The following is a 20,789-nucleotide window of genomic DNA, read 5'->3' on the forward strand; positions in this document are numbered from 1 at the left end:
GAGAGCAAGAGTGTGCACGTGCACATACAGGAAAAGAGCAGAAAGGGAGGGAGAGACAGAATCCCAAGCAGGCTCTGTGCCGCCAACATGGAGCCTGATGCGGGGCTTGATCTCACTAACCGTGAGATCATTGCCTGAACTGACACCGAGAGTCAGACGCTTAACCTACTGAGCCACCTGAGTGCCCCTCATCAAAACCTTTCTATAAATATTGGATAGTATTGAAAAATGAGTGTCTTGATTTGGTAAGATACACTTACTCCATTTCAGTCACACATCTTTGTGAAATATCTCTTTGAGCTGTAATCTGTTAATACATGATCTTGAAATAAACTGACCTGAAACTAATTATCTTGTCCACCTTTGTTTTCTCTTTCATTTCATAGACTTGATGCTTACTTATAGGTTCATGCCTAATATTTGTCTGTCACATTTGTTAATGACAGTATTTTGGCATGACGTTTGCCTTTTTCATGTTTTTGCTGCTACCGTTTTTGGTCTTTTTTGATTGATCTTTGCTGTTAAAGGATAACGAATGCCTTCTGTATGCCACCCAATGTATTAGATGTGTCACTCTTAGGAGGGAAGAAAGCTGAAGTTCAGGAGAATTAAAGTTACACAGGAAGAAAGTGGCAGAAATGGGCTTTAGAACCAGGTCTAGCTCTCAGTACAAACCTATTTTTTCTGTGCCGCTGGCTCTCAGTATCACACACGCCCACGTGCACACACGCATCCCACATCCACAATTGAATTGTGGGCTATTTTTACTTTAGAGTTGGCTTAGGATAAAAGCTTCCTTTCTGTAGAAATGACTCTTTGGAATGTACTCTTCTTGTATGTCTTGGAGGAAAGCAGATATGCTAGAAATATTCTCTCTAGCTCTCAGACAGTTGATCCAAAAACACTTCATAGCAGAAATGTAAAAAGAGTACTGGTTATAATAATTACTGTTATAAAATAGTAATTTATTAAGGATCTGAGAGTGAGTTTGCTCCAATCCTGCCTAGAAGAAAGAATGTGCTATTAGGTATATTAAGGAACAGCTTCTTCTTATGATAAATGTAATGAATAGTGTATTGTATAGTTCTTTGATTTTTTTCAGTGACCGTAGAGGCTGGTACTGCAAGAGACATCTCCATCTGGCAGCTGGAAGATTATTTATTAGCCAGTCTTACCAGCATAGTACTGTACTGTTAAGTCTTCTGCAGGCAATGGATTTAAAGAAATACTTTTATTTACATGTTAAGTTATAGAATACTGATTCCAAAATGACTGGATTGTAAGGATCCTCTTCGCACACAGGTATCTACAGGAGGTGGGTTACACGGATACTATTCTAGATGTGAAATCTAAACGAGTACGAGCTCTCTTGGGCTTTTCAAGTGACGTCACGGACAGGGAAGATGACAGAAATCAGGACTCAGTTATAAATGGCACAGAGGCTGAAGTTAAAGAGACAGCAATGATTGGGTGAGTATTTTGTCTGGGTTACTAAATAATTTTGGTTTATGGGTGACACTTGTGATACTTGCAATTTTAGATACTGTTACAGGAATAATTTTTTTATAAAGTTTAATTAAAAAATGGAAATTTCATTTGGTAGAAGATAACCTATAGGGACTAGAGTTATTTGTGATTATTATAATATTTTTTGTTTAAGATATTTTTATTTGCTTGAAATTTATAGATTTAATACAGATTTTAATATCTTGAAGCTCAGTCACTTACTGTTAGAACTTCACAAAAGATCATCTTTCAAAATTCAGTTCAAATCTGTAAAAATGAAATTTCATTCCTGGTGACCTAGAACTCCTATAAATTCCTCAAATTTTTTAGAAGTAAAACTTTTAACCATGTTTGTGTATTTAATAATACTGTAACCCCTCTTTCTTTTGAAAATTATCTATTTTAAGTTTATGTTTTTAATTGATAGAATCAGTGTGAGAAATTCAATAGCTATTTGAAATATTTTGTTTTGCATTTTGGATCATATGTCATACAATTACATGTAATTTTATTTAAAATGAACATGAACAGTTAAATAAGGAGATTCTTTATTGAACAAAATGTTGGCATGATTCTTAAATAAAAAGCCAAAGATTCTATGAAAGTCTAAATATTATGTTACTTCATTTTAATGCATGTTAAAGCCATAAGAATGGTTTAAATTGAACTCTATACATTTTCTAGTAGGAACATCGTTTCTGTTAGTTGGAACGTTAAAATTATGGGATATGGGTAAAGGCTCAAAAATAGGACTTATAAGTTCTCTAAACAAATGTCATTGGAGCCTTCTTAAATGTATTCAGTAATAACTAAGACTACATTAACTTGTTTTTATAAATGTAAGAGTAGATTGTTTCTTTGTGTAGATACAAACAATGCAGGCCTTATTCCTGATTATAGTTTTACCTAAAGGGTTATTGTAAGTCATTGTAAAGATGTTCAGAAAAGACCACTCTAATTGTCTTGTGTTTTGTCCTTGACCTGTGTTTTGAAACTGAAAAGGGTATTATTCTGAATCTGTCTGATTTATGTAGGGATAGAGAATAGGGTGGAAAAAAAACCAAAAACATAGCTCTCAACAGATTTGAAATTTGAGAGGTATCTGTTTTGAAAATTTTGTCCATAGTTGTGGTTAATTTTTTTTTTTTTTTTTTTTTTAAGAAAATGCCTTTTATCTAAAACATTTCCTAATGAACTGGAGAGAAATCATTCTATTCTGGCAATTAGGAAATTATTTACTAGATTTATTTCGAGGGACTAAATTAAAATTGTATATGTTTGAAAAGTCAGTCATTTTGAAAATGAATGGTTTATTCATTAACACGATCAAGTTTTGTAGTAATATTAGTTTGACTAATAAGTTATTTCATGTGCACATTTACTTTTTTCAGCTCCTTAGCTGTTCAGCAGAAATGTAAGATTGCATCAGAGAAAATTGACCTACTAGTTATTTTTTTAGTTATAGAAATTTATATTGTTGGAGGAAGAGTTGCAGAGAGTAAAAGAACAGAGAAAAATAGAAAATATTTTTAAATGTTTAAAAAGAAAATATTTTTAAAAAGAAATACATTAAGTTTGACTTAAGGATCAAAAGAATACTGAATCAGGAGGGGCCATTAGTCTGAATAGTTATGATTGTAAAGTACTTTAAGAGTAACCACTTCCTATAGTGCTTTTCCAATTAAAATCCATGGAAATGTAATGGATAAGAATCAGTGTTGTTCATAACATGATTTGAGGGGTCATAGTTATAATATAGACAAGTTAATGCAGCATATCATGGATTAATTCTTATGTTAAGTTTAAAAAATGAACTGAGCAAGATGCACATGTTTTAAACCAGAAAATCCGAGTTAACAGATTCTGCCTCCGTGCTGGATAATTTCAAATTCCTTGAAAGTGCAGCTGCAGATTTCAGTGATGAAGATGAAGATGATGACATTGATGGAAGAGAAAAAAGCATCATTGATACTTCAACGGTGAGTTGGTTACTCAGATATTAATATTTTTAGGGATCATTATGTGTACTTTAAAAATAATCTGTGTTCTTCAACCTAAACTCTTAACTTTTTTTGTGTGTGTGAATTTGGGGACATTTAATCTAAGAGGTTTTAGTATTGAGTTAAAATTCAAGAATATTTTTAGGATGGCAGCTTTCTCTTAAAGGTCCTCACTCTTTGGGGCACCTGGCTGGCTCAGTTAGTAGTACATGTGACTCTTGATCTCAGGGTTGTGAGTCTGAGCCCCATGTTGGGTGGAGAGATTACTTAAAATATAAAAAAAAAAAATCTTGAAAGGTCCTTACTCTTTGACTGGTTAGCTCATTAAACATTTCAGTATTTCTGCAGAGCTGGTGAATGTGGTAAAAATGTGTGTGTTATACCAATGCAGCGTTATTGGTGCTATAAGACAATAGAACTGACAGACCCATTATGGTGCCTGATGGCGACTGGCATCACCTCTAATTGATGAGGTTTTTGTGACTTTTGCCCGGGTTGCTTTGGTAGACAAATGTTATAGACTCTCAGAACTCTTCCATTAGATTTCTTCAAACAGATTTAAAGTTATTCTGCAGTTTTGTTTAGATCTTCATAAATTTATTGACTTTCCCATGGTAGTTTCCTGGAATAAGAAGTGTCTCTTGCTTCTTCTCCCTTCTCTTCCCTTCTCCGTTCTGTCACCTTCAGCCCCTCTTGTTATTTTCCCTCTCTTCTTTTTTCCTCCCTTCTTTTTCCTCCTCCTCCTCTCTTCTCTCTCTTCTTCTTCCCATCCTTCCCCTCTTTTAAATAATAGATGAGGTCATGCTTTGTTTAGAAAAATGTTTACATTTCCTCTTCCATGTGTATTTAAGAAGAGTAAGGTAGAAAGCAAGGTAGGGAAGCTGACTGGACCTAGAATTGAAAGCCTTGGGGTTAAGTTCCATTTCTGTTACTAGTTACCTGTGCTTCTTATCCTTCAGGCTTAGTTTTATACTTTGTAAAACAGAGGTCATAATACCCATCTTATCCTCAGAGGATTTTGTGAGGAATAAATGAGATGTTGTATATGAAAATGATGTATACGCTTTCTGGGTGTAACTCCTCTGTTCTTGATGCTGTTTGCTTCCATCAGAGACTCTCAAATTATTACTTCCAGATTCTTATTTCCCTGAGCCACTGTTCAGTAGCATTCTGCTGGTACAGGCTTGTCATGGGCATTATTTGAACTTCAAGTAGTCACCCCCAATTTTTCGTATGCAAATACGTAGTAATAGCATGTGTTTTAATTTCCTATATGAAAAGAAAATGCCTAAACTTGTATGATCCCTTTTCTCTGTCCTAGTCATTTGGAAATTTTCTACTGCCTTGTGATTTTTATGGGCTGATTGCATTGAGATCATATTTTCCCATCAAAATACTTTATTCGTAACTCAGTGGTAAATGATCGCTGATTATGATGCTTTACATTATTTGTTAGCCATTATATTGATTTAAATATTAAGAAAATCTGTAAGTTGATTATTCAAAGTATTAAGTATGGTCTTCCTAGAAATTCCTAACCATAAACTGGTTTCAAGAATTTTTAAGTAATCAAATTCATAAAGATCTCCTATCTTCCAGTTAGTGCAGATTGTAGCAATTCTGTGACCAAGCAGTGAAGGCACAGCTAATATAAAATACTTAACCCCACTTAAGCACTGGATTCAAAAATCCTTTTAGCTTTTCAGGAAAAAATATCTCTAAACAAATAATTTCTTTGTAAAGCTTTGCTAATTTTTAGGATACTGAACACTCATTTTCATGGCTGCAGGTTAATAGCCACATACCAAAAGGACTTTCAAAGTCTAACTCTATGTAGCAATGAATAAGCATGACTTAGAAAACGTATCATGAAGCTATATAGAGAATGGCTGAAAATTATTCTATTAAAATGTTTCGTGAACAAACAGGTTTTTAAACTGTTACTTCTTTAATCAAAATCGTTTAATAGATTCAACTACGAAAATATAGGAACAAAGCCATTAGTAACTTTTATTTGTGTGTAGGCTATAAAATAGTATTGTGGTATCTTCAAAAAACTGCTGTGTTCTCTTATCTTGCTCTTTACCCTCTATTACAGTTTGATTGTTCTTTGAGTTACATTCTGGATCATTTCCTCCTCTTTCCTTCTTCTTCCTCAACCTCTTCATCTTATTTTTCTTTACCATCATGGTCTTCATTCTTATCATAGTACCATTAGTTATGTGTAATAATGATCTTGAAATTATACATGTATATATAAAGTGATTATCTTTAAAATTTTGAAGGGTAACTTCACCAGCAAGATTTAGTCTCCACATTCAGATACTTAGGAAGAAAAGTAATGGGATTAAGAATCATTAACTGTTGTGTTAGTCACAGTCTTGTCCCTATTTATGTTATATTTCTTCTAATGATTTGAAAAGGGACCTTCTATCCCTTTTTCTAATCTTTGTGGCACCCTGTACAACTCCTAACTTTTTTGTATCTGCCTTAATTTCTTAAGCTGATTTGTAAACTCACTGAAGGTAAGAGTGGAGTGGAACCTTAGATGTAAGGAAAAGTAATATGTGCTTATTACAACAAACCCCACCCCTTCCCATTTACTAATCCTACTCTTTGTTGGTAACCATACTTTTCTTCTATGCCTAACCATTAAAAACACAGGAGTTTTGGGGTGCCTGGGTGGCTCATTTGGTTGAGCATCCGACTTCGGCTCAGGTCATGATCTCGCAGTTTGTGAGTTCGAGCCCCTCGTCGGGCTCTGTGTTGACAGTGCAGAGCCTGAAGCCTGCTTCCGATTCTGTGTCTCCCTCTCTCTCTGCCCCTCCCCCGCTCACACTCTGTTTCTCTCCCTCTCAAAAATAAATAAACATTAAAAAAAAATAAGAACAACAAAAAAAAAACCGACAGGAGTTTTAATTTATTTAGGTTGTGGAGACTTGATAGACAGTGATCTGCAGGTTGCCATATTTTCATTCATAAGGTTATGTGGAGGAGATGAAACCTAGAACAGATTAGGAGTTAATTTTGTGACTTAATACCATATTTAGTAATAAGAATGTTGAAAATACATTCAGACTTTCAATGTAAGTCTGTATTTTCTCTGCCCTTTTTGTTAAGCATCGAGAACAAGAATTTTCTATCTACAAGATGTTGGTGATGGCCTATCTAATTTATATCTGGTGTCCCATCAGGGTCAAGGAAAGAGAGGGATCAAGCCTCTAGGGTAAAAGAAGAGGGATTAGGCAGTGTGTTTGTGGAGCAATGAAGGTTAGCATCTTCTCTTGGCATAACTCTTGAGAGATACTTTTTGACCTTGGTCTGGCCACCCAGGGAAAATTAGAACAAATTATTGGCATGTGGTTACAAAAGAATTCACCTTCAGCATGGGTTTTCTATACCACAGTATGTCAAACTGGTCTTGCTTTTTTTGTTTGTTTAATAGATTCATAGATGGGAGATTGGAATATGCTGTAAACATAAAAGTATGTCTTGATTTTAGGGAAATATTCTGAATAGTTAAACCAGTTATTCTAGCAGCATTAAAGAATCCTTGATTTCTCCTATTCAGTTTACACACACACACACACACACACACACCAGGACAGTTAAGGCAGATAAGGTTTCATTCATTGCACCAGCTTTCTTCTTCTGATAGTGGCTTCCTGGAGTGCTGCACTGAGAAGGATTTTTGAGACTGTATCTGATCTTAGATGAAAAGCACTATGATTGGTAACTGATACCAGGAATGAGCAGGAGAACAGGGTAATACAAGTCAAGTATTTGTTATCTCTTAGAGTCTGTTTCTAGACTCTAGTCTGTCCTATTGATGAGTCTGTTGAACCTTAAAATTTTAAACCACTCACAGTAACCCACTGATACAGTTTGATCAGCTCATGCTATTTCCATTTTGCATGAAATGAAGAAGCTGAGGTCTGGAGAAGTTGAGATACTGAGTCCATTGTAGCAAAAGAAACTGCAAACCAGTCATCCTAATTTCTTTGGGCTCTTAGTGGTGCAGGTGACTAAAAAGAAAATGATTCATAACGAGTATCAGCATATAGATCTCAAAAATTACCGCTGCATGCCTTAAGCCTAAATTTTAATCCTTCAACTGGATTTGTGATTCCAGAGACATTCCTAAATAGATAGAATGAGACATAACAGCCCTTGCCAGATTTTCTAGTAAATCTAAGTTAAGTCACACTCTGAAAGATCAAGGTTTTAGAAAAAGTTTAAATATGTAGAGTTATTGGAGAAAACTGATGCCAGGTTGGAACAGTAGAAATAGTAATGGGAACCTTTTTTCCCCCTCTAACCGAATACTTTCTAAGTCTTAAGGCATGCATTTTGGGATTTTAGATTTTTAAGGGAATGATGTAGTAGAGCTAACCTTTATCATGGTTATATTCTGTAAAACCTTTGCACTGTTGTGTGAAATGTTTCTCATTTTGGTTAGAATAGAATGTCTACACGTTATACAGGCTGCATCCAAGAAATGTAAGAGATGGTTGTGGTTCTCCTAGTACTGTAGTATGTCAGGGACATTTTTCATCGACTATAACAATGTTTTCAATATCTGATTTCATTCGTTTATTTAAAACAAGCCATCATTGAACAAAGTTTAAATGGTTACTTTAAAATGTGTAATGTGTATCTTTTCAAAATGACCCGTTTTCCATTGATTTGGTTAGGTATTACAGCTATTTAACATAACAAAGATCTACTTTCTGAAGAAACCAATAGTTGGGTTTTCTCATTCGATTTGAAAGGGATACTGTTTTTCTTTATTTAAATTAATTCCAGGGGCACCTCGGTGGCTCAGTCGGTTAAGTGGTTGACTTCGGCTCAGGTCATGATCTCGCAGTCAGTGAGTTCAAGCCCCGCGTCGGGCTCTGTGCTGACAGCTCAGAGCCTGGAGCCTGTTTCAGATTCTGTGTCTCCCTCTCTCTGACCCTCCCTCGTTCATGCTCTGTTTCTCTCTGTCTCAAAAATAAATAAATGTTAAAAAAAATAAATTCCATAATATATCCTAAAATTTTAATTTAGCATGTTTTTTCGTTAGATTGTTAGGAAAAAAGCATTGCCTGATAGCAGTGAAGATCGAGATACAAAAGAAGCCCTAAAGGAGTTTGACTTCTTGGTTACATCAGAGGAAGGAGACAGTGAGTCTAGAAGTGCAGGCGATGGAACAGAATGGGGTAAGGAAGCATATGGATCCCACCAGAGACGTTAAGTAAAAGAAACCAGTATTTTACCAGCAGGGCAACATCTTGAAGAACACTGTAAATTTCTCATAATGTCGAAATGTTGAACATCCTATGAACTTTTTACTATTGTCACCTTTTATCCGATGTATATATCAGTGTGTGTGCGTGTGTGTGTGTGTGCACGTGTGTGTCTGTTTAAAGAAAGTTGTATTGGTTATCTTATTTTTTTTTTAAAATATAAGCAATATCCATGAAAATAATTTGAATCCGTATACAGACTGTTCTGTGTTTTCTGCCTAGATAGTAGAACTTGTAAATCTAGATTTTGTAGAAATTGAGTATGAGAATGTAATAGAGGGTTTTAGAGACTTATCTCTGGCATCTTCTGTGCAAAAAGAAGTACAGATTTAAAAAATTGTAGTTACTCATTCTAGGCAGATTTCATCAGTTTGTACAAGGCATAGAAACCAATTGTATGGAAACCAATTTGACAATAAATTTCATACATTAAAAAAAAAAAAGAATCTTGTTAGTTTCTGGCAAGTAACAGATTTCACCACACATCTTCTGTGACCTTTCATTACCATTGTTGTGAGTCTAGTGAAGATAACAATAAGGTTTAACTTTTAATTAAAAAAAAATGGAAGACACTCTAGGATCCAAAAGCTACCCAGTTTCATTTATTACTAAGAGCTGATTGATGAAATATTAACATTTTAAAAAATTTTTTTTTGAGACAGAGGGAGACAGAGCTGGAGTGGGGGAGGGGCAGATAGAGAGGGAGACACAGAATGTGAAACAGGCTCCAGGCTCTGAGTTGTCAGCACAGAGCCTGATGCGGGGCTCAAACCCACGAACCGTGAGATCATGACCTGAGCCGAAGTCGGATGCCCAACCGACTGAGCCACCCAGGCGCCCCAAAATATTAACATTTTTAATTGTTAGATCTTTCTGGAAAAATAGAGTATTTTTATTATTGATAGATTATAGTTAGAGCTATAAAAATGTTGAGAATTTTAAAATTTATTGTGTTTAGTATATTCAGAGGCCCAATAAAGTTTTTAAAACTGTAGATTGAAATTTAAACTTCTTAAAAATAGATTCCTGTTTGTTCTGATTCATTTAGATTTTTTCCAGTCATCTAACAAATATTGATAAAGTGCCTTCTATGTGCCAAGTCATTTGGTGAAGATCCTTACCCTTGTGGTCCATATAGTCTGCTAAGGGAATATAGCCAGTAAGCAATAAACATAAATGATAGAGCATGTCAGAAGGTGATAAATGTTGTGGGAAATAGAAAAAGTAGAACAGAGTAAAGGAGATAGGGAGTGCTGGGCTCAGGGTGGCCTGGAGGAGACAGATTACAATTTAAAATTGTAATGGGGTAGGCCCCATTGAGGGGTAACATCTGGACAAAAGACTTGAAGTGGATTGATGGGTTGACAGTAAGATATCTAGGGGAGGAATATTCAGGAAAAAAAAAAAAGCTACAGCAAATGCCCCAGGATAGCAGTAGCCCTCATATGCTTGAGGAATTCTGGGACACCAGAATGGCTGAAGCAGAGTGATTCTAAGGGGAATATGGTAACAAATGATCAAATCGTGTAGGGCCATAGACCACTGGTGAGATGGGGAACTACAGGGGAATTTGAGCAGAAGGGTGACATGGTCTGACTTTTAAAGCATCCTTCTGGCTGCTGTATTGAGAAAGACTACCTATAGTAGCCATTGTTGGTAATAATCTTGATGTTAGGGGAAAGGGGGCAATTATTGTAGTAATTCTAGCAAGAGACAGAGTGATTAGAAAAGTAGTGTATGTGCTAAGTAGCTAGATTCTAGATGTGTTTGGAAGGTAGAAAAAACAGTATTTCCTGAAATATTTGATGTGAGGTGTGAAAGAAAGGGAGTTTTTGGTCTGAGCAAATGGCAGGATGAAACATTGGATTTGGAAAAGGGGGGAATTTGATTTTATATGTTTAGTTGGAGATATCTTTTAGAATTTCTCATGGAAATGTAGAGTGGGCAGTTGGATATGAGTCTTGAGTTCAAGCAAGAGTTCTGAGCTAACACATAATGTTATATAGTATATAAATTTATACTAAGTATAAAATATGTAACATATTTACTCCTTAAATTTTCTTCTCTTGAAATAGTGAAAATTAATGATTGAATTTCTTATCTGCTAGAAGCTCAGTTTCCTGTTTAAGAACTTATAGGCTAACAAATCACTTAAATTGCTTTAAATTTTGAATGAAGGTTGATTGATAAGTTTACAAAGTGCTGTTTATAAGGCCTGTAAAAAAAATGATTAGTTGATGAACACATGCCAAAAATATAAAATTTTTGAAATGAAAAGATCATTGAAGACTGTTTTGTATAATCTCTTAATAATAATCTTCTCTCATTACATAAATTAATAAGTGTTTTTTTTGTGAGTCAGTCATAACTGAATTCAGAAAATGGAATGAAAATGAGGGCTTCTCATTATAGAGTTGTGGGGCTTAATTTAATAAAAGTCACTCAAATCTTCTAGTGTTTTTTTCTGTTTCTTTCAAGAGAAATTTAATATTATTACCTAGGAAATTGAATTGTCGTTTCTTAGATATTACATTTTGTATGACTTATAAGCAATAACTTTAAAATTAGTGTTACATTGAAGAAAATGGTTGTTGTCATTCAGTGACACAACAGTGAATTGACTTATAGTGTTCAATATTTAATTTAAAAAGGCTATTTCATTTGTTTTACTCTATTTAGAAAAGGAAGACCAGTGTCTCATGCCTGAAGCCTGGAATGTGGACCAGGGAGTAATTACCAAACTCAAGGAACAATACAAAAAGGAGAGAAAGGGGAAAAAGGGGGTGAAGAGTAAGTGGAAAACATTGTATCTGTAAACCATAAATCTTTCCTTTTTTTATATCCCCCAATTTTTTTCCCCAATGTTTTCCTAAAACCACTTACTCTTTTTCTTTTCTGCTCCTGGTCTCTTTCGTTTTCATCTGCTCTCAGGGGTTGAAATTAAGTGGTTAGTTATTTGATTGTGACCTTAAAAAAATAAAAACAACCATGCTTCTGATTATGGAATCATAATATATCCCAATAATAAATCTAGAGCCTTGTGAGAATATGGAACTATATATTCAAAACATAGTGATAATTTCATTTTTAAAGTATATGTGCTTAATTACCACAATGATTTTTCACTGTTGACAGTTTTAAATCTCATTTAGTTTGACCCTCTGGCAATCCACCAAAATTACTGCATATAATTTTAGACCTTGGAGACAGAAAGTTAATTTCTACCCCTGAATATTGTGTGTTCATAACACACAGTTCATTTGCTCTCACTACTATATGCTATACAGGGCAGAGAGTCAAATACACAACTTTTAAAAGTATTTATTTTCTAATTTAAGAATTTTGGCCAATTTCATTTATAATAATATTGCCAATTAGCTTTTTTCTTTTTAATAAGATGTCTGCCACATAAGAACTGGAAGCTAAAATGAAATTGCTAGCCCTGTGAACCATATATAACCATATATATATACATACATAATTATGCAAATTATTAGGTTTAGCAGTAGATCTAATTAAGTATGTAAAGTAGAAATCTTGAAGAAGCTTTCAAGCATCCCTGAAAACCATCTAAAACACCTTTTTAGGACAGCAAAGCTAAACTACCTCCTGTGCTTCCACTCCCGTTGACCATATGCACATGGGTCTCCCTTTTATGGCAAAAGGAATTGCATCCTTTGGGATATTAAAGTAGTGTAAAGTGGGATTAAAATCCAGTTTAGTGAAACATGTATTTAAAAGTTGGAAAAAGCGTAGTTGTTATTGATAAACAATTCAAATCTTTATTTAAAATATGCTAGGAGTTACAAGTATTTAACTTGAATGGATTAAAAAGTCAGTGGCTATTTTTGATGTTATACTTGTAACGATTACATAACTAAAAACTATTATTTGATGCCTTCTCAATATAAATTAAATTATAATGAGAAATATTAATATTAAAACATTAAGAGCATTTTGTACTTTTTATCCAAATGTATGGATAATAAATGTGAACTTGAACAGTAATGAGACATGATTTACTAGGGCTTTTCAGAGCCATGGCAAAACCAGTTACACTGAAATTTTAATGCAAATGTCATAAATGAGAAAGAATATTTTAATTTTCAGGTTGACATAAGTTGATATTTCTTTAAGTCATTATGCTACAATAATGTTTTGAAATGTAAAAAATCTCTCATTTGGAAGGGTATCCAGGATTTACGTAGAATCCACCTACTATTATACTGGTTATTTAGTTCTTGTCAAATATCAAGACATTGCTATAGTTGGCATTTAGCACTTGAGATCTAAAATGGCACCATTTGACTGGAACCGTATTCCTACTAATGGAAGCTATTGGCTTTCCTGAATCTGGAGATTATGATCAGCATGCAGGTATATAGCACATAGTTTTTTTGTATGACAAAGAAAAATGACTACAGGGGGAGAAATTTTAATATCTTAGGGTAGAGGGACTGCAGGGTGAGGCTCCACACATTTTGTTTATCATCATCAGTTCACACTGTTTTCATAAAATGGTGATCTGGGAACAAGTGAAGACATGGTAAAAACAGAACTGAAGCAAAACTTTGACCTGGTATGAAGCAGAAATTTACAAACCCCCACAAATATCTTTTTAATTGAACGTTTACTGTTGGAAAAATTTGATTCCTATTGATATGGGCCAGTAGAAATATTTCCAGTCAAATCGTGTACTCCAATCATACGGTCTTGAAATATATTTCTAGGTAGTAGTTAAAATTGCTTAAAAATAGTTGTATTCTTTGCTGGTATAGGAAAAAAAAAACCATAATGGACTATGGGTAAGATTTTCCCATTCTTAATTAAACTTGTAACAGGAAAAACTACCGAAGATCTGTTTCAGCCTCTATCCTATATAAAACAGTCAAAACAGGGATGTGGGAGAATGAAGAATCAAAGTTCAGGTAAGTAATCAGTAGGGTATGAGACTTCACCTCGGGTACCATAGCTTCAGGATGTAAGGCAGTGAATGCAACTTCACATAAATGGACAAAAAGGAATGTTGCCGTTTAACTCAGTACACAGTAGCTTCACAATCCCTGGTATCTGTCGTCATTTAGAGCAATATATAAGGATTAAAAGAATGCTATTATTTTTAATGGTCCAAATTGCATATGAACATGATTTTTTATTGAAATAGCGATATTATTCCATTAGCTTAATTTTAAAAATATATGTAAAACATAATTCTTCTCAAGAAATAAACTTTTAAAATAATTTGAAAACTTGGAAAGTAATTACTTTTTAATATAGTAGGGTAGTTTTAAAGGTGAATGTAAGCAAATGTGAATAAGGTTTATGGCACCATTTTGATACAGTTGGATAATTCCATTCTTTTTTGTTCTCTTCCTCCCTATTTCTGGGCTAGGGCCCAATAGGTCAAAACTACAAGATATGCTTGCTAACTTGAGAGATGTTGATGAACTTCCCTCGTTACAGCCATCTGTGGGTTCACCTTCCAGACCCACCAGCTCCAGGCTTCCAGAACACGAAATAAATAGGGCAGACGAAGGTAAGTATATGACACTCCTGAGTGCGCGCATACACACACACACACACACACACACACACACACACACACACACACACACACACATGCATATCTAAATTCAGTTATTAGAAAGGACTTTCCTAAGAAAATAACTTTATTTTACGTATGTTTGATCGACATGGTGTTCCCCAAATGTAGGCTTTCTTACATTCAAGGGGTTTGATTCCCCCTTCAATCTGTTAGACTTGAAAAGGGCGCATAAACAGCAAGTCCAACTCCAGATTCTAGTCCACCTCCCTAGAAGCCGTGTATTTGGTATGTATAGGCTGTTTTATTCACCCTACTGCAACAAGAAGAAAATTAAGTCCATATGATAGGTAGTAAATGTTTACTTCGAGATTCACATAAATATTTTCAGCTGTTTTCTTTAAAGTTTGTCATTGATAAGTGAAAACGGGGGGCGGGGGGGGGGGGAAGGACACCTGAAAGTCTACTCACACTTGCAACTGTGTTTCTTTGTTCCCTTTCAGTCCTTGTCTAACTGTGTGTATTTTTTTTAACAAAGTTACAGTCACCACATAGAATAATTCTATCTTGTTTTATTTATGTAACATAAATCCCCAAAACAACTTTCATCATTATAATTTTGAGATTACACATTATATTTTAGACTTGATACTTCACCGTATCCCTTTTGGACATTTAGGTTCCCAGTTTTTTACAGTACCGTCTTACGATATTTAAATACAATTCTGCCTGTTTTCTAGACATAAGTTCTGACTTATCTATTTATAAATAGATAAAATGCTTATATGTAGAAATTGATCTAAACTTTTTTTTAATGTTTATTATTTTGAGAGAGAAAGAGAGAGAGAGAAAGTGTATGTGCAAGTGGGGGGAGGGGCAGAGAGAATTCCAAGCAGGCTCTGCATGCTGTCAACACAAAGCGTGATGTGGGGGCTTGAACCCACGAACCATGAGATCATGACCTGACCCGAAATCAAGAGTCAGGTGCTTAACTGACTGAGCCACCCAGGCACCCCTAGAAATTGATTTTAAAGTATGTATTTACATTAGCTGAAAATCCAGTATGATGTAAAAGGAACCTTAATGATTAATAAATATTTTTCAATATTTATTTTTTAAAATTGCCTGAATTTAAATACTGTAATTGTTTGCAGTGAATATGCTTCTTCAAATTACTATTTATTGAATAAAACAGAGAAAAAGCCACAGAAAAATCATAAGTGTTTTTCTTTCTTGGGTTTTAAATTCAGTTACATTTTAGAGAGACATAAACTGATAGAACCTTGATGGACAGATTTTCATGGTTGGAGTACTTTTTAAATGAAACTTTTGACCATCACATGGTTAGTTATTTATTAGAGTTAATTTTATACATAGTATACCTGGAATTTATTACTCATACATTAAGTAACAAAGACTTGTACATTACACCTTTATACTCTAAATACACAATTTCTTTGATATAGAGACGTCTTTTGAATTAAAGATGTGAAGTCATGGGCCTCATTAGGTGTGTTTGTTGTCCTCTAGGAGATACATTCACTTGACACTATCCATGTGAGAATTTTAATCAGTTTGTTATTCTAAGATCAAGTCTAGATAAGAAGTTCATTTTTCTTTTGTTCTAGTAACTCCTAAAGAGTTTTATCAGAGATTCATCTTGCAGAATTCTAATAACAGAGACAGAATAAGTACTATATACTAAATGACAAATGTATAGAAGCATTACATAAGCCACAGAAAGTGCCCTTCATGGGAAAAAATATTGAAGAACCTTAAAACTGAAGCATTGAATATCTAACTTACTATCTCTAACATGGGTCCTATAAGCTTTCTTCCTCAGTGAAAGGTTTTCAAAAATATAAGAAGTATGTAAGAAATACACCGTGTATTTAATTGCCCATGAATGATGCCTCTTGGTCTCCAGTTTAGTTTCAGAAAAAGTGTCCATAGCCTGTGTGTGCTATAAATGTTTATCACTTTATTTTTGTTTTAATTGTTTTATTGTAATTATTTAACTGTAAATAGTAAAGAGGCACAGTTAAATAATTTTGTAAAAGCTGAAGAAATGTGGCCTATCGTCTCAACTTGTAAGGAGTCTTAGAGTTCTGCCCATGGTCGCTCCCTCTGGCCCTCGGGTCTGCTGGCTTAGCCAGGGAGTGTGCTGGAAGGAGCTCTGCCTTTGTTTCAAGGTTTTACATGGCCATTTTTAGAGCATTGTTTAAATTAGCCCAAACAGAGTGTATGCTCAAATCCCATGAATCTTAGTCTTGTTTTTAAGAGTCCTTTTTATTTCACACCTGAACAAAGTTGTCTGGATACAGTAGAAATGAAAACAAACAAAACACCTGGCTGAAGACCCAGTCTCATAGTCTCCTGTGAGTCATTTGATTGAAATTTGGCATGAAAATTGCTATTCTAACCTAAACAGTCTCCACCCTGCAGTAGTTAATGTGAGAGCTGCTCGAACCCCTCAGAGGATATGTGGTATGTTTGGGTAAAACCCATTTTTATTATTGCTGCTTTATTGCATGGTGGTTTTAATTGCATAAGGTCTTAATTTATGTTCTCCTTTGTTCTTACAAGGGTTTTAAGACATAACTCGTATGTCTACTATTTTTAAGACATAACTATTCTTTCATTTCTTCAACAAATACTTATGATTGAATCTAAACTTACATAATTTAAAGCTGAAAAACACCTTTAAATCCAGTTTTCTACATATGCTAATTAATATATTGACTTGTTTTTCTTAAGGAAACAAAACATTTTTTAGCAGCCGGAGTTTAAACTGTTAAATTCGTCTTATCAACTTATAAATGTTTGTTATTAGTAAAGTAACCACCTCTAGAAAACTACTCAAAGACTATCTTTGACAGTTTGCCAGCATAATTGCATTTATAAAAATCAACAATTTACTATTGACCAAATTAGGTAAAACTCCTGTTTTACTTTGGCATTTTGCTTTTAACTGATTCTTCTATGATGGTGATTGGAGGAATTGGATTGGTATGTTCAGTGTCATCTATTACAAAGAAGATATGGCGTCAGCTCGCGGCTAATGAAACTGTTCAAACGGACACGTCGTTAAAAAAAGTCTTTGAAATAAAAATCCACTTATAGTGAAAAGAAAATGTCTTTGAAACAGACATTTTTAACTGAACTATACCTGTGGAAAACTGTAGAAGTGGTAAGGGAGCAGGTCAGTGAATTATCACAAAGTGAACCCAGCTGTGTTACCACTCCCTCGGTCAGAATCCGAACATTACCAGGGTCTTGAAGGGCTGCTTGGGCTTCAAGTTACTACGTCTCCCCTTCTCTCCAGACGCAGTCCTGAGTTCTAACACCAACATTAAGTTCGCCTCATATAGGCATATTTTATAGTTGTAACTATTTTACTTCTTTCTTTTTTTTTTAATGTTGATTTATTTTGAGAGAGAGAGAGAGAATGCACCATGAGCAGGGGAGAGGCAGAGAGAAAGGGAGAGAGAGAATCCCAAGCAGACTCTGTGCTGTCAGCATGGAGCCTAATGTGGGGCTCAAATTCACGAACTGTGAGATCATGACCTGAGCTGAAATCAAGAGTCAGACGCTTAACTGAGCCACCCACGCACCCCAGTTGTAATAACCATTTTCGTTTGAAATTTTCTGTATTCTTCCGAGTTATAGAATTAAGCAATTTTATTTTGAATGAGACCAGGAGTGTTCAGATCACTTGTTACTTATGTTTAATATTTGATAGAAGTAATTTGAGTAATTAACATGAAATAGCAAACGAGGAAAGCCTACTTTGCTTTAGTCATATTATTTTTTTGTATAGTGAAAAAGAAGGGACAATGGTCTATTGGATTTGTTTCCTGTTGTACTTTTCTTTTTTCTCTTTCTTTTTTTTAATGTTTGTTTATTTTTGAGAGAGAGGAGAGAGGGAGCCAGAGGATCCAATGTGGGATCTACAGGGGCTGCAGAGAGCCCAATGCGGGGCTCGAACCCACAAACAGCAAGATCATGATCTGAACCAAAGTCAGACGCTTAACCGACTGAGCCACCCACAGGCCCCTTGTGTTGTACTTTTCAAATTAGATACCTTTGCCTATGGTTAAGATACGGAAAAAGCAACCAGTTCTTGAGGATTTTCTGCTCACTGAATTATACTGTGTTTGAATGCGTTTAAAAATAATCAAATATAGACATGCCCTTAAGAGACTGTTTACACTTTAGAAGTTTTTTTATGTGTCTTCTGTCTTCCCCCTTCAGTGGAAGCATTGACCTTTCCTCCTTCTTCTGGGAAGTCCTTCATCATGGGAGCAGATGAAGCCCTTGAAAGTGAACTGGGACTTGGAGAATTGGCTGGACTTACAGTGGCCAATGAAGCAGATTCACTAACTTATGATGTGAGTCATGGTTTTATTTTTGTTGTTTTTTCATTTCTTAAAAATAAAAAGTTAACCTAATAGAAAAAGATAACAGTGGTAAAATTTCTTTACAGGTATAGAATTTGGTTCTGTTTTAATTGCAAACTTTGAAAATACAGTATTTTTCACATTGTGTAGAGATTAAAATTATGGTCTTTGCCTAAATCCGTAAGTTTATATATCTTGTTTATTGGTTTTAGATTAAGGGAAAGAATTCCCTTTCTGTTACCAAGTTTGGGTTTTATGTTTTAAGGCGCCAGAGATCACTTGAAATTCATGCCTCCCTAATGGCAACATTTGAGTTTCTTCTCCAGTACATTATCAGTGAATACTTGGTCTACAGGAAATTTTAGTTATTGTTAGGCAGGGATGTCTACAGGGTGTCTTGCACATGTTAAGGCCGACCCATCAGTGATTTAGACCAAAACTGAAATCGTCATACCTTTACACATGCATGCGTTTACTTAATCCCAAACACAGTTGTTTCATAACTACATTTAAATTGTCAGAAAAACAGTTGCTTGTTTTATAAAGTATTTACAACCTGTCTTGTCTTGATGAAAATGGTTTCACTTTGATACCTCATTATCTTTGTTGGAGAACACAGTATAGCTCCTACCACATGGGGGCTGTAAAGATGGATGCTTAAGCAAACCATGGATGTGAGAATGATGTGCTCCAAAGAGGAACCTCACCACTCACTCCTCTTCCTACAAATCAAAATTCTCACTCTTTGCTAAGTCCATTAATAAGTCTTTTGGGTTCTTCCTCCAAAAATACCTAAAATCGTTAGCTGTTTTTTACTTTTCATCCTACTCCATTGTTTTCTTCACCTGGAACTACTACAATAACCTCATCTAAATGGGCTCTTGGTTCCCCATTCTCTGCATATATGATACAGGTTTTTAAAAAATATTTGTTTCCAGTAGTTTTGTATTCTTATATTCTACATCTGTTGTGTATAAAAACACAATTTAGTTGACTTTTGTTTTTTCATCTAATATTTGACAACCTTTTTATTTTTTAAATTTTATTTAATTTTTATGTATGTATGTACTTATTTTTGAGAGGGCGCAAATGAGCGAGGGGCAGAGAGAGAGAGACAGAATCCCATGAGGGGCAGAGAGCGAGGGAGAGAGAGCGAGAGAGAGAGAGAAGCGGGGCTCACGCTCGCCCCATAAGGGGCTGGAACTCCTGAGTCACAAGATCATGATCTGAGCAGACGTCGGATGCTTAACCAGCTGAGCCACCCAGGTGCCCCTGACAACGTTTTTAATTGGACCATTGAGTCCATTTCTTTTTAAAGTAATTACTGATATATTTGGATTTAAGCCCACTGTTTATTTGTGCTACCTGTTCTGTGTTCTTTTTTCTCCTATTTTTAGCTATATTGGGATTCTTTTTTATAAGTCACCCCCACTCCATTATTTGGAGATTATGCAGTCTTTCATTACTCTTTCTATTGTTACCCTACAGATTACCACACATATCCTTATCAAAATTTTAATGCACAGACCTTTAGAACACTTTTAACTATACTTAAAAAATTCCTACTGTACATATATGTTACTATTACTATATATTTTGTGTCGACATTTATCTCCTACAAGATAATGTTTTATACACTCAACATTCAGTTAGGTTATCCATTTTACATGATTCATTTTGCTTTATTCTGTTCTCCCCTGCGCATCTGACTGTCCATCTGGAACACTTTTCTTTTACTCTAAGAACAGTTAATATTTCTCTTTGGTGAAGGTCTACTGGTATCCAATTCCCTCAGTTTCTGGTTTTATTGTTTATTTCACCTGAGTGGGTTAACTTTTATCTCTGGTATTGAGTTCCAGTTGGCAAGGTTTTTGTTTTGTTTTGTTTTGTTTTGTATTTAGTTTCACTTTAAACATTCTAAATATATTACTTCATTTTCTTCCTTCGTTTTCTGCTAAAGTCAGCTGTCATTTCTTTTATTGGTCGTTCAATGTTAGTCTGATTTTTTTTTTCTTCTATGACTCATAATCTTCCTATGTCTTGACTGTTAGCC

The 20,789-nt window shown here is 34.8% G+C and overlaps 1 protein-coding gene across 3 annotated transcripts in view; it reads left to right on the forward strand.

The window, feature by feature from the left end:
* Positions 1-20,789, forward strand: part of STRN (striatin) — a 92,799-nt gene that overhangs the window by 48,523 nt on the left and 23,487 nt on the right. For 2 of the 3 annotated variants that reach the window (XM_027033550.2, XM_053201031.1), the window contains 7 exons: positions 1,303-1,470; positions 3,350-3,485; positions 8,572-8,707; positions 11,474-11,584; positions 13,636-13,722; positions 14,187-14,330; positions 18,591-18,727. In XM_027033550.2, the coding sequence (XP_026889351.1) occupies positions 1,303-1,470; positions 3,350-3,485; positions 8,572-8,707; positions 11,474-11,584; positions 13,636-13,722; positions 14,187-14,330; positions 18,591-18,727 (919 nt within the window). The remainder of the gene's footprint in view (positions 1-1,302; positions 1,471-3,349; positions 3,486-8,571; positions 8,708-11,473; positions 11,585-13,635; positions 13,723-14,186; positions 14,331-18,590; positions 18,728-20,789) is intronic. The other variant, XM_027033552.2, reaches the window with a different exon arrangement.

This window comes from Acinonyx jubatus, chromosome A3, assembly GCF_027475565.1.
Source record: "Acinonyx jubatus isolate Ajub_Pintada_27869175 chromosome A3, VMU_Ajub_asm_v1.0, whole genome shotgun sequence".
Taxonomy (NCBI): domain Eukaryota; kingdom Metazoa; phylum Chordata; class Mammalia; order Carnivora; family Felidae; genus Acinonyx; species Acinonyx jubatus.